The sequence below is a fragment of the Tursiops truncatus genome, chromosome 11 (genome assembly GCF_011762595.2).
Source record: "Tursiops truncatus isolate mTurTru1 chromosome 11, mTurTru1.mat.Y, whole genome shotgun sequence".
In the NCBI taxonomy this organism is placed as follows: domain Eukaryota; kingdom Metazoa; phylum Chordata; class Mammalia; order Artiodactyla; family Delphinidae; genus Tursiops; species Tursiops truncatus.
Genome location: NC_047044.1, coordinates 93,304,362 through 93,317,748, shown reverse-complemented (window position 1 = coordinate 93,317,748; position 13,387 = coordinate 93,304,362). Strand labels below are relative to the sequence as shown.

Below are 13,387 nucleotides of genomic sequence, written 5' to 3'. Positions count from 1 at the left end.
TCTATAGAGTGATTTTACTTACATCTTGTATAAGCTTTAGCTTATATTACCAGGTACATATGGTTCTCTATCTGTTATTTCAAATTTTCTTTTAAAAACCTTTTCCTTAATTATAGTTCCTCATATTTGTCCTATTCCTTTACAAAAGTTATCTTCCTAAGAGTCTTTTATCTATGTGTTTTTTCTTCTTTGCCTATCTTTAATATTTGTTACTTTCTCTCAAATCCTGTTCATTTTTTACATTTCTTTTTAGTCCTTAAACTTTTCCCCCTTTTCAACTTCTGTTTAAAGATCTTTTCTGTTTACTCACTCTTGTGTCCCTTCTAGTTTAGCTAGCTTTTCTGAAATCATTTTTTTCTTTTATTTATAATTCTTTCCTCAGTTCTGGCATCTCATCTCTGAACTTTCTAATTTTAATTTATGTTGGTCTTTGACATGTGATACTGGTGTCTCAATTAGTGATAGTGCATTTTAAAATGGAGGTTTAATGTGTTCTACGATCATATCTTTCTGGGGAGATTTTTATGTAAGACATTATTCTGTTCCTCACTTTTTTTGTTGTTCAGCTTTTTCCAGGTATAATTAACAAACAAATTTGAAAGATACATAAAGTGTACATAGTAATGATATGATACACATATAAATTGTGAAAGAATACCCCTCCCCTCATCTAGTTATTTATCACATCTCACACATTTGGGGGGGGTTGTTTTACTTTTTAGGGTTTCATGTTTTGGGGGGGGTTTTTGGTTAGAACATTTAAGTTCTACTCTCTTAACAAATTTCAATTACACAGTACAGTGTTATCAACGACTGTCACAATATTATACAGCTGACCCCTGAATAACACAGGGATTAAAGTAAACCCCTGCATCTGTGTATAACTTTACAGCTGGAACTCCCATATCTGAGGTTCCACCAAGCACAAATCATATAGTACTGTAGTACATATTTATTTTTAAAAACCTGCACATAAATGGACCCACATAGTTCAAACTCATGTGGTTCAAGAGTCAACTGTAGGGCTTCCCTGGTAGCACAGTGGTTGAGAGTCCGCCTGCTGATGCAGGGGACTCGGGTTTGTGCCCCAGTCCGGGAAGATCCCACATGCCGCGGAGCGGCTGGGCCCGTGAGCCATGGCCGCTGAGCCTGCGTGTCCAGAGCCTGTGCTCTGCAACGGGAGAGGCCACAGCAGTGAGCGCCTGCATACCGCAATAAAAAAATTAAAAAAAAAAGAGTCAACTGTATACTAAATCCTCAGACCTTATTCATCTTATAGCTGAAAGTTTACACCCTTCCACCAACCCCTTCCTATTTCCTCCAATCTCCTGACAGCCACTTTTCTTCTCTTTGTTTCTATGAGTTTAACTTTTTTTTTTCTTTAAAGATTCCACACATATGTGAGACCATGCAATATCTATCTTCCTCCATCTGGGTCATTTCAATGAGCATTATGGCCTCAAGGTCCGTGCATGTTACCACAAACAGCAGGATGTCCTTCCTTCTCACGGTTGAACAATATTCTACTGAATGTGTATATACCACATCTTCTTTATCCATTCATCCGCTAACAGACACTTAGATTGTTTCATGTATTGGATACTGTGAATAATGCTACTATGAACATAGAAGTGCAGATATCTCCTCAGGATCCTGTTCTCATTTCCTCTGGATAAATACCCAGAAGTGGGATTACTGGATCATATGGAATTAATATTTTTTATTTTTTGAGGAGCCTCCATACTGTTTGCTTGTGGTGTCAAACACACACAAAAAAATCATAACCAAGACCAATGTCAAGGAGCTTACACTCTGTTCTTTTCTAAAAGTTTTATAGTTTCAGGTCTTATACTGGAGTCTTTAAGCCACCTTGAGTTGATTTTGTGTGTGGTATAAGATAGGGATCTAGGGCTTCCCTGGTGGCGCAGTGGTTGAGAGTCCGCCTGCCGATGCAGGGGACACGGGTTTGTGCCCCAGTCCGGGAAGATCCCACATGCCGTGGAGCGGCTAGGCCCATGAGCCACAGCCACTGAGCCTGCGCATCCAGAGCCTGTGCTCCGCAATGGGAGAGGCCACAACAGTGAGAGGTCCGTGTAATGCAAAAAAAAAAAAAAAAAAGATAGGGATCTAGTTTCATCCTTTTGCATGTGGATATCCAGTTTTCCCAAACCATTTATTGAAAACACTATCCTTTCCCCACCGGATATTCTGGTTCCTCTCTCATAAATTGATTGACCAATTATGCATGGGTTTGTTTCTGGGCTCTCTATTCTGTTCCACTGATCTATGTGTCTGTTTTTATGCCAATACCATACCGTTTTGATTACTACATCTTTGTAATACAGTTTGAAGTTAGAAAGTGTGATGCCTCCAGCTTTATTCTTTCTCAAGATTCCGTTGGCTATTTGTGGTCTTTTGTAATTCCACAGAAAGTTTAGATTTGTTTGTTCTACTTCTGTGAAAAATGTCACTGGAACTTGGAAAGGGATTGCACTGCATCTGTAGATGGCTTTGGGTAGTACAGACGTTTTAACAAATTAATTTTTCTAATCTGTGAGCATAAAATATCTTTCAATTTATTTGTGTCTTCTTCAATTTCTTTCATCAGTGTCATAGTTTTCAGTGTACAGGTCTTTTACCTCCTTGGTTAAACTTAATATTAGGTATTTTATTCTTTTTGATGATATAGTAAATAAGGTATTCTTAATTTTGCTGACAGTTTATTATTAGCATACAGGAACACAACTGATTTTTGTATACTGATTTTGTATCCTGCAATGTTACTGAATTTGTTTTTAGTTCTAACAGTTTTGTGGTGGTTTCTAGAATTTTCTATATATAACATCAGATCATCTGCAAATACAGCTTTATTTCTTCCTTTTTATTGAGATGCCTTTCTTCTTTTCCTTGCCTAACTGCTCTGGCTAGGACCTCCAGTACTATGCTGAATAAAAGTGGCAAGAGCGGACATCCTTGTCTTGTTTTGACCTTAGAGGAAAAACTTCCAGCTTTCCTCTTTTGAATATGATATTAGCTGTGGGTCTGTCATATATAGCTTTCACTGTGTTGAGGTATGTTCCCTCTATACCTACTTCGTTGAGAGTTAATCATGAACGGATGCTGAATTTTGTCACATGCTTTTTCTGCACCTATTGAGATGATCACATGATCATCACATCTCTTTTATCCTTCATTTTGTTAATGTGCTGAATCACATTGATTAATTTACATATATTGAACCATCCTTGTATCCCTGGAATAAACTCCACTTGATCATGGTATATGATCCTTTTAATGTGCTGCTGAATTCAGTTGGCTGGTATTTTGTTGAGGATCTTTGCATCTATACTCATTAGGAATATTGCCTGTAATTTTCTTTTCTTGTAGGCTTCTTGTTTGGTTTTGATATCAAGGTAATGCTAGCCACTTAAAATGAGTTTGTAAGAGTTCCCTCCTCTTCTATTTTTCGGGAGACTTTGAGAAGGACTGGTACTAATTCTTTTTCAAATGTCTGGTAGAATTCACCAGTGAAGGCTTCTGGTTCTCAACTTTTATTTTTTGGCAAGTTGTTTGTTTTTTTTCTTGCGGTACGTAGGCCTCTCACTGTGTGGCCTCTCCCTTTGTGGAGCACAGGCTCCAGACACGCAGGCTCAACGGCCATGGCTCACGGGCCCAGCTGCTCTGCAGCATGTGGGATCTTCCCGGACCGGGGCACGAACCCATGTCCCCTGCATCCGCAGGCGGACTCCCAACCACTGCGCCACCAGGGAAGCCCAATATTTACTCTTTTAGTAACTTTCAAATATGTAAAACAGTATTATTAACTATAGTCACAATGCTGTGTATTACATCCCCAGGACTTACTTATTTTATAACTGGAAGTTTGTATTTTTTGACTCCCTTCAACCATTTCACTAACCCCCATACCCTGTCTATGGCAACCACCAATCTGTTCTCTGTATCTATGAGCTTGGTTTTTTGTTCGTTTGTTGTTTAGATTCAACATGTAAGTGAGATCATATGGTATTTCTTTCTCTGTCTGACTTATTTCACTTAGCATGATGCCCTCAAGATACATTCATGTTGTCACAAATAGCAATACTTCATTCTTTTTTATGGCTGAATAATATTCCATTGTACATATATACGACATCTTCTTTATCCATCCAACACATCAATGGACAATGGGTTGTTTCCTTATCTTGGTGACTGTAAAAAACATTGCAATGAACATAGGGGTGTATGTATCTTTTCAAGTTAAGTGTTTTTGTTTTCTTCATATACCCAGAAGTGGAATGGCTGGATCATATGGTAGTTCTATTTTTCTTTCTTTGAGGAACTTCTACACTGTTTTCCCCAGTGGCTGCACCAATTTACATTCCCATCAACAGTGCACAAGGGTTCCCTTTTCTCCGCATCCTCACCAACACTTGTTATTTCTTGTCTTTTTGAAAAAAGCCACTCTAACAGGTATGAGGTGATAATTTTCCAGTTTTCTTCTTGTAACTGATTTCTAGTTTCATATCACTGTGGTCAGAAAAGATACCTGTTATGATTTCAACCTTCTTAAATTTATTAAGACTTGTTTTGTGGCCTAACATATAATCTATTCTCCAGAGTGTTCCACGTGTGCTCTAGAAGAATGTGTATTCTGGTGCTGTTAGATGGAATGTTTCTAAACATCTCTTAAGTCCACCTAGTCTAATATGTACTTTAAGTCCAATATTTGCTTATTGATTTTTGCCTGGGTGATCTATCCACTACTGAAAGTGAGGTACTGAAGTCCCTACTATTGTTGTATTACTGTCTATTACTCTCTCCAGGCCTGTTAATATTTGCATCATATATGGAGGTGCTCCTATGCTGGGTGTATTAACAAAATTGTATCTTCTTGGACTGACTCCATTATCATTAAATAATGACCTTTTTTGTCTCTTGTTACAGTCTGCAGCTTAGAATCTATTTTATTTCATATAAGTATAGCTTCCTTGCTTTCTTTCAGTTTCCATTCATATGGAATACATTTTTCCATCCCTTTACTTTCAAAGTGTGTGTTTCCTTATGGCTGAAGTGAGTCTCTTGCAGGCAACATACAGTGAGTCTTGTGTTTTATCCATTCAGCTACTCTACATGTTTTCATTGCAGAATATAGTCCATTTCCATATAAAGTAATTATTGATAGGTATAGGCTTCCTATTGCCATTCTGCTGCTGTCTGGCTGTTGTGTATTTCAATTGTTCCCTTCTTCTCTTCCTCTCTTTGTGATTTGATGATTTTTCTATTAATCTTTTGTATATCTATGACAGGTTTTTGTTTTCGATTCCCATTAGGCTTACATAAGATGTCGAGCCCAGCAGAGCTCAGCACAGAGAGAGCAGTCAGAATTGCTCATCTCCCAGTCTTTCCCTAAAAGAGGTCTATTTTCATACTTTAAAAGCTGCTGTCTAATGCTCAGGCTCCTAACTTGGCAGACATCCAGGGGCTAACTGCAATCCTCCTAGGAGACCAGGGAAGCCAGCAGATACCGCCTCTGCCTTCTCCCACTAGCCCACTCCAAATCTCCAGTATTTCCACACAGAATCAGCTTGTACACACATCTGGTACCCCAGATTTCATGGATGCCACTCAAAGAATGGGCCCCTGGCTCACCTGGCTTTGAAAGTCAACAGGGCTTGCCCTGACAAATCCCACAGGACTGTGGCAAACAACGAAGCAGTTTTTAATGGGTACAGGAGGAACCTCTTTCACAGCTATAAGCTGGGTCCAGAGCAGAAGGAGCAGGCAAAAAAAGCCTGTCTCCGAGATTCTCCATAGAAGGGCTCAAACTACATGTATATTCCCCGCTGCCTGGGGGTCTGACTTCCAAACAGCCTTCACCTAGGTACCAACTGCAATCCTCCTCTATGGAACACTTGACAAATCCTGGCACACACTCAACTACTGGGAGCAAGAAGAACAAAGAAGCCAGCTTGGACAATCACAAAGGTTTGAGAGACAACCAAGAGCTCAGGCCAAGCTGAATGCTAAGGTTCATATCCTACACAAGACTCCTCCTCTGTCAGGACTGGGAGAGGTGGCTGTTTTATCTAATGCACAGAAACCAACACAGAGAGTCAAGGAAAATGAAGAATCAAGGGAATATGTTTCAAACAAACAAACCAAAAAAACCCCTACAGAAACAGACTTCATAATGAAACAAAGATACATAATTTCCGTGATTAAGAGTTCAAAACAACCATCATAAATATGCTCACTGACGTCAGGAGAACAATGCATGAACAAAGTGAGAATTTCAACAACAACAACAAAAATTAAAAGAGAACGAAGTGCCAAACAGAAATCAGAGAGCCGAAGAATGCAGTAACTGAAATAAAGAATTCAATAGAGGGGTACAAGAGTACACTAGATCAAGCGGAAGAAAGGGTCAGCAGACTCAAAGACAGGGCAGTAGAATTCATCCAGCCAGAGAAGCAAAAAGAAAAAACAATAAAAGAAAGTGAAAATAGCTTAAGGGACTTATGGGACACCATCACGTGGACTATTTGCATGACAGTGGTCCCCTAAGGAGAGGATAGAGAGAAAGGGGAAGAAAGCTTATCCCAAAATAATGGCTGAAAACTTCCCCAACCTGGGGAAATAAACAGACATCCAGATCCAGGAAGCCCAGAAACTTCCAAAAAAGATGAATCCAAAAGGACCCACACCAAGACACTTTATAAATAAAATGTCAGAAGTTAAAGACAAAGAGAGAATCTTGAAAGTAGCAAGAGAAAAAACAAGCTGTCTCACACAAGGGAACCCCCATAAGACTATCAGTAGGTTTTTCAGCAGAAACCTTGCAGGCCGGAAGGGAGTGACATGATACAGTCAAAGTGCTGAAAGAAAAAACTCCCAACCAAGAATACTGTACCCAGCAAAGCTGTCCTTCAGAATGAAAAGAGAGATAAAGAGTTTTCCATACAAGCAAAAGCTGAAGGAGTTCATCACCACTGTATCGGCCTTAAAAGAAATGTTAAAGGTACTTCTTCAAGATGAAACACGAGTACTAATTAGTAACAGGAAAACATACGAAAGTATAAATCTCACTGGTAAAGATAAATATAGGGTTAATTCAGAATATTCTAATGCTGTAATGGTGGTGAGCAAATCACTGAAAACCGAAAGTAGTAAAAACTAACTATAATAATGTGTTAATGGATACACAAGGTATAAAGATATGCATTGTGACATCACAAACACTAAATGTGGGAGAAACAATGTAGAGTTTAAGTACACGGTTTGTTTTTGTTTGTTTGTTTGTTTTCTGGTTTTTCTTTTTAGCCACACCACGCAGCATGAAGGATCTTAGTTCCCCAACCAGGGATTGAACCCGAGCCCCCTGCAGTGGAAGCGTGGAGTCTTAACCACTGGACGGCAAGGGAAGTCCCTAAGTACGCATTTAAAGTTTAGCTGTTATTAGCTTAAAATACTGTTATAAATATAAGATATTCTTCATAGTAACCTTAAATGGGATTTTATACCTTGATATTTTTATGTTTCTATTTATGTGAAATTAGTTTTCCTGAACTTTTAGAACATAGTGGTGTTCAGCGTAGTTTTTCTAACTTTACAGAATTCACTCTTCTGTTTTCACATGTTAAAAAATATGGTAGCTCCCTTTCTGAGATATCCCAGCTCTTCCTCTGCCCATCCTTATCTGAACCTTCTCTTTCCCTCTCCTTTCATTCCTTAATTTTCCCTACTGTGCTGAATTTTGATGCTATTCTATTCAACTTTGTCTCTACTCTGTAGTACCCTGTCCTGGTAGAGAACTCTAGCAGGTCTGTTTTGAGAATTCTCTGGAGCCAGACTGCTCTGTCCTCTTCTGTCTTTACCACGGACACACTGCACTTGCCTCATATTGGAGTGGGCAACCCCCCACTCTCATTTCAGCTACTGCTCTTAATATAGCCCACTACACTGTCTAGTAAATAGCTGGGGCTATTTTGGAGGTCCCCTGCTTTTAAGTTCAGTGAAATACTTTACTCACTCCCTCAGCTTACTCTTGCACAGACAGTAATACTATGGAGGTCTTGTGGCTGTTAGTGGTCTGCCCTTACCTGCTTTCATTTCTGGATGCCTGAGGTTAACTTTACGGTAAGTATTCAGATTTGCTATCTTGTTCCATTGGTTTTTTGGGGGGTATTCTGAGAGAGTCAAAAACCTACAGAGTGGCCATATTCACTTCCTAGTATCCCTCTCAAAGACAAATTTGAAGTTCAGACACAGAATATGTTGTTATATTCATCATATACTTATCACTTTTTTGGACACTTATTTCTAATTATTTTTTAAACCATCCTGTTGTGAGTCATTTCATTCTTTTTTGCAACAAGGCAAAAAATTCTCTCACTCCATGATTTTAAAAAGTTCACTTTAATATATTCTTTAAATCTTTCCTGGTTTTCAACACTTATAAATGATTCCTGACTCACAATTCAGATAAGTTACAAATGTGTACACTTTTAAAAATTCCTTCAACTACCTAAGGCTCCCTGCTTCTACTAAGGTTTTAGAATGAGACCACTAGAAACCTAAATAATCTTCCAAACACAAGAATATATAAAGTATTTTTAAAAATCTGAACAGGACTTCCCTGGTGGCACAGTGGTTAAGAATCCGCCTGCCAATGCTAGGGACACGGGCTTGAGCCCTGGTCCAGGAAGATCCCACATGCCATGGAGCAACTAAGCCTGTGTGCCACAACTACTGAGCCCACATGCCATGACTACTGAAGCCCACATGCCTAGACCCCATGCTCTGCAACAAGAGAAGACACCACAATGATAAGCCTGCTCACCACAACTAGAGAAAGACCACACACAGCAACAAAGAGCCAACGCAGCCTAAATAAATAAATAAATAAATATTTTAAAAAAATCTGAACATACACAACATTGTAAATCAACTATACTTCAATAAAAAAAATTTTTTTTAATCTGAACATGATCTGAATAGAAATTCCATGTTTATGTATTATAACTTTGTCTTCTGTGAATACTGAGGTATAGCATACATGCAGTAGGTTTTCTCCTAGTCTAGGGGTCAGCAAACTAGAGTCCAATGGCTCAAAAAAAGTTTTACTGGAACACAATCATGCCCATTCCCTTAGCTATTATATATAGCTTCTTTCACACCACAACAGCAGAGGTAAATAGCTGCAACAGAGACATGGCCCACAAAGCCTAAAATATTTACGATCTGGCCCTTCGCAGAAAAAGTTGGCCAACCCTGTCCTGGTCTACAGATTTATCAAATGAGCTTCCACAAACAGCACCTGGGAGGTGGGTAAGTCTGAACAGGATGACTCTTTGTCACATTAGGTGCCCAGCACATTACAGGATGTTTAGCATCTCTGGCCCCCCAGGAACTAAAATGCTAGTAGTACTCCCAATCCCAGTGTTAACCAAAATTCTCCACACATTTCCAAACACTCTGGAAGAGAATGGAAGCACTATCCCTGGTTGAGAACCACTGCAGAACTAAATTAGCTCAGAGTAAAGAAGGAGAAAATACAACCCATAAATTCTAAGTGCCACCAAGATAGATGAGAAATGTCATTACCTTTTTAAAAAGCAAACTAAAAATCTATTCTTCTTCCCCTTTGACAGTTAAGCCAAAAATATGCTAACTTCTTAATAAAATTAAGCTTTATAATTTGATTACTACATCAAGATATCACAGGGTTGACTTAAAGTTTAAAAATAAATTTATAAGGTAATCTTACCGATTTGTTCCATCCAGATTTGATCTGTGGATGAAATTAAGTTTTGCATCTGCCCAATAAAGCTTCCGTTCCTTATAATCCAAAGTCAGTCCATTTGGCCAGTAAATTTCAGTGTTTATTATAATGAAGCGACTTGAACCATCCATTCCAGCACGTTCTATCTTTGGTACTTCTCCCCAGTCTGTCCAGTACATGAACCTAAAAATCATGAAAAATAAACCCATGACATAAGCAGGTTAACCACCAAGTATCTTATAATTATCACTACTGGATAAAGAAAGCTCTCTCAGGAACACTAAAACTGAAACTCCTAGAAACCGTTATCGAAATTTTAAGCATCTATCTTTTTGCCACCATGATGGTAATAACTGATTCAAGACAAGCATCATCAGGATGCAAAAACCACCTGATCAGTTTCTTTGGCAAAAAGGATACCTTACACTGTCTCAATGTATCTCCCCACAAATTATTTATTACTGACAAAGGGGAAAATGGTAACTTTAGAGAAAATAAACTTGGTGGACACCACCTTATCCACATCATCTAAATTAACATCATCAACACTGGCATCATATATGTGATATGCTGGGAAGAACATTCCATCTTCTTTTATATATAAATTTATTTATTTTATTTTATTTTTGGCTGTGTTGGGTCTTCATTGCTGCACGCGGGCTCTTCTCTGGTTGTGGTGAGCAGGGGCTACTCTGTTGTGGTGCGTGGGCTTCTCATTGTGGTGGGTTCTCTTGTTGGGAGCGCAGGCTCTAGGTGCGCGGGCTTCAGTAGTTGTGGCACACGGGCTCAGTAGTTGTGGCTCACGGGCTCTAGAGTGCAGGCTCAGTAGTTGTGGCGCACGGGCTTAGATGCTGTGCAGAATGTGGGATCTTCCCGGACCAGGGCTCGAACCCATGTCTCTCGCATTGGCAGGCAGATTCTTAACCACTGCGCCACCAGGGAAGCCCCCATACCATCTCTTTTATGTATATTCTCTTACATATTATTTCTGTCCCAAAATGCATAACCTGCATAAAATTATTAAGGAAAGAGAGAGTACCAAATTAAAAAACATTCTACAAAACAACTGCCTTTGAAAATATCAATGTCATAAAAGTCAAAGAAAGGCAGATGAACTAAGCTAGGTAGGAGGAAAATAAAGAGACACAGTAAGGGACTTCCCTGGTGGTCCAGTGGTAAAGAATTCACCTTCCATGCAGGTGACGCAGGTTCGATCCCTGGTTGGGGAACTAAGATCCCACATGCCGCGGGGCAACTAAGCCCACGTGCCACAAACTACAAAGCCCACGTACCACTAGAGAAGAGAAAACCCCCAAGCCGCAACTAGAGAGAAGCTCCAACAGACCACGCAGTAACGAAAAAGATCCCGCATGCCTCCACAAAAAAATCCCGCGTGCTGCAACTAAGACCCAAAGCAGCCAAAAGAAAGAAAAATAAATAAACAAAGAGAGACACAGTAACTATATAAAGTGTATGATCCTGTACTGATCAGTTGGGGAATATGCTACAAAGACATTATTGGGAAGCCTGGCAAAATTTGACAGCATGTCAAATTCTGTAATAGAAATGTACTAATGTTAATTTCCTAAATATGATCATTGTACTTTGGTTCCAATATTTCAAATAAATCATGACCAAAAACTTCCCTAATTTGATTTTTAAAATACTAGCCCATACATCCATGAGGTTTAATAAACTCCAAGTATGATAAACACAGAGATATACAACTATACACATCAGTTAAACTGCTGAAAGACAAAGGAATCGAGAGCACTAAGAAAATCAACTCATCACTTGCAAAGAAACCACAATATAACTAAGAGCTGATTTCTTATCAGAACAATGGAGGGCAGAAAGCAGTAGGATGACACACTAAAAGAAATTAAAATGTCAACCAAGAATCCTACATACAGCAAAACTATCTTTCCAAAATGAAGGTGAAATAAAGACATTCCCAGATAAACAAAGTGAGAGAATTTGTGGCATGCAGATCTGCCTTACAAGAGATACCAAAGATATTCTTCAGGCAAAAAAGAAGTGACCTAGATGTTAACTCAAATCCACATGAAGAAGCAAACAGTACTCATACAGATAATTATGTAGGTAATTATAAAAGACAGTACAAATATATTTTTCCCTTTTCTTCTCTTAATGGATTAAAAAGACAACTGTACAAAAAAGTAATTATAAACTTGTTTTATTGGGCTTGTAACATATAAACATGTTATATATATATGGAAATAGTAGCATTAGGAAGGGAAAAGGGAAGCAAAATTGAGGCAAGTTACAGCCATTCTTTAGGCCTAGCCTAAATTCCTAGTTTCATCACCTCGTGTTCCCTACCTTGAATCCTACAGTTAGAGCCCCAAGTTGACAGATTGTTTCCTTCCCCTAACAGCCAACCATGAGTGACTTGGTATGGTACTCTGTTCATAAAGGCTGTGAAGCCTAGTCAAAGCTGTGGGGGGAAACTCAGTGATTTTTAGTCAATGACTTCTACTAAGAACCCAGGGGAATGAGCTAATGCAGGCCTGCCTTTGTTGACCCTACTCTAAACACAGCGACTACATGCTCTTCCCAAAAGACACCCTGAGTTTTTTGTCCCTATGTTTTTGCACATACTATTTTACTCCACCCTAATTTAAAAAGCTAATAACCACCATCAATAATTAACTCACAAAACTGCAGCTATTACACATTAACTTCTACTGAGATAGCTATAAATAATCATAAAATTAAACAAAATATATGAGGCAGCTGTTCTAGGAACTGAAAATAAGGTGGCACGAGACCACAAACCATGAGACAAAGGAAACTCACCAGGTGAGCTCCAAAAATCACCCTGACTCAACCTAGTGACAACTCCCCAACCAAAGTGTGGAAAGCTGAAACTGAAATTAGGAACAGTGGTCTCAACAAGCTTAAAGAGGCAGAGAGAATTTGGGGAAAAGAAAAGACTGGAATCTGCAGGGCCCCAAAGAGGAGAAAGTTACATTGGTGTGGGTGGGGGGGACTCATGGGGGATCCCCATGAGTCCTTGGACCAAGAACCAGGCTGTGCACGCTCAGGATCCTCAAGGATTATCAGGTTGAGAACAGAACTAAAATGCCAGAAGTCAAGCAATGCGGGTGGTCTTACATGTTCTGCCAAGACAGAGTTAAAGAGCATCAACACCACACTGGACATTCAGCTGAGACACCTCAAAGGGCTGAATCCAGACCACACCCTAGGGCAGTGGTTCTCAAAGTGTGATCCAAAGATCCCTGGACAGACTTCCCTGGTGGCTCAGTGGTTAAGAATCTGCCTGCCAATGCAGGGGACACGGGTTCGAGCCCTGGTCCAGGAAGATCCCACATGCCGTGGAGCAACTAAGCCCATGCACCACAACTACTGAGCCTGCATGCCACAACTACTGAAGCCCATGCGTCTAGAGCCCATGCTCCGCAACAAGAAAAGCCACTGCAATGAGAAGCCCGCACACCGCAACGAAGAGTAGCCCCCGCTCGCCACAACTAGAGAAAGCCCGCGCGCAGCAACGAAGACCCAACGCAACCATAAATAAATAAATAAAGTTATTTAAAAAAAAAAAAAAGATCCCTGGAGATC

General features: G+C 39.6%; 1 protein-coding gene across 5 annotated transcripts in view; it reads right to left on the bottom strand.

The window, feature by feature from the left end:
* The window catches only part of LRP6 (LDL receptor related protein 6), a 172,552-nt gene that overhangs the window by 92,192 nt on the left and 66,973 nt on the right, over window positions 1–13,387 (bottom strand). For all 5 annotated transcript variants that reach the window (XM_073789032.1, XM_073789033.1, XM_033867028.2 and 2 more), the window contains one exon: window positions 9,767–9,964. In XM_073789032.1, coding sequence (XP_073645133.1) covers window positions 9,767–9,964 — 198 coding nt within the window. The remainder of the gene's footprint in view (window positions 1–9,766; window positions 9,965–13,387) is intronic.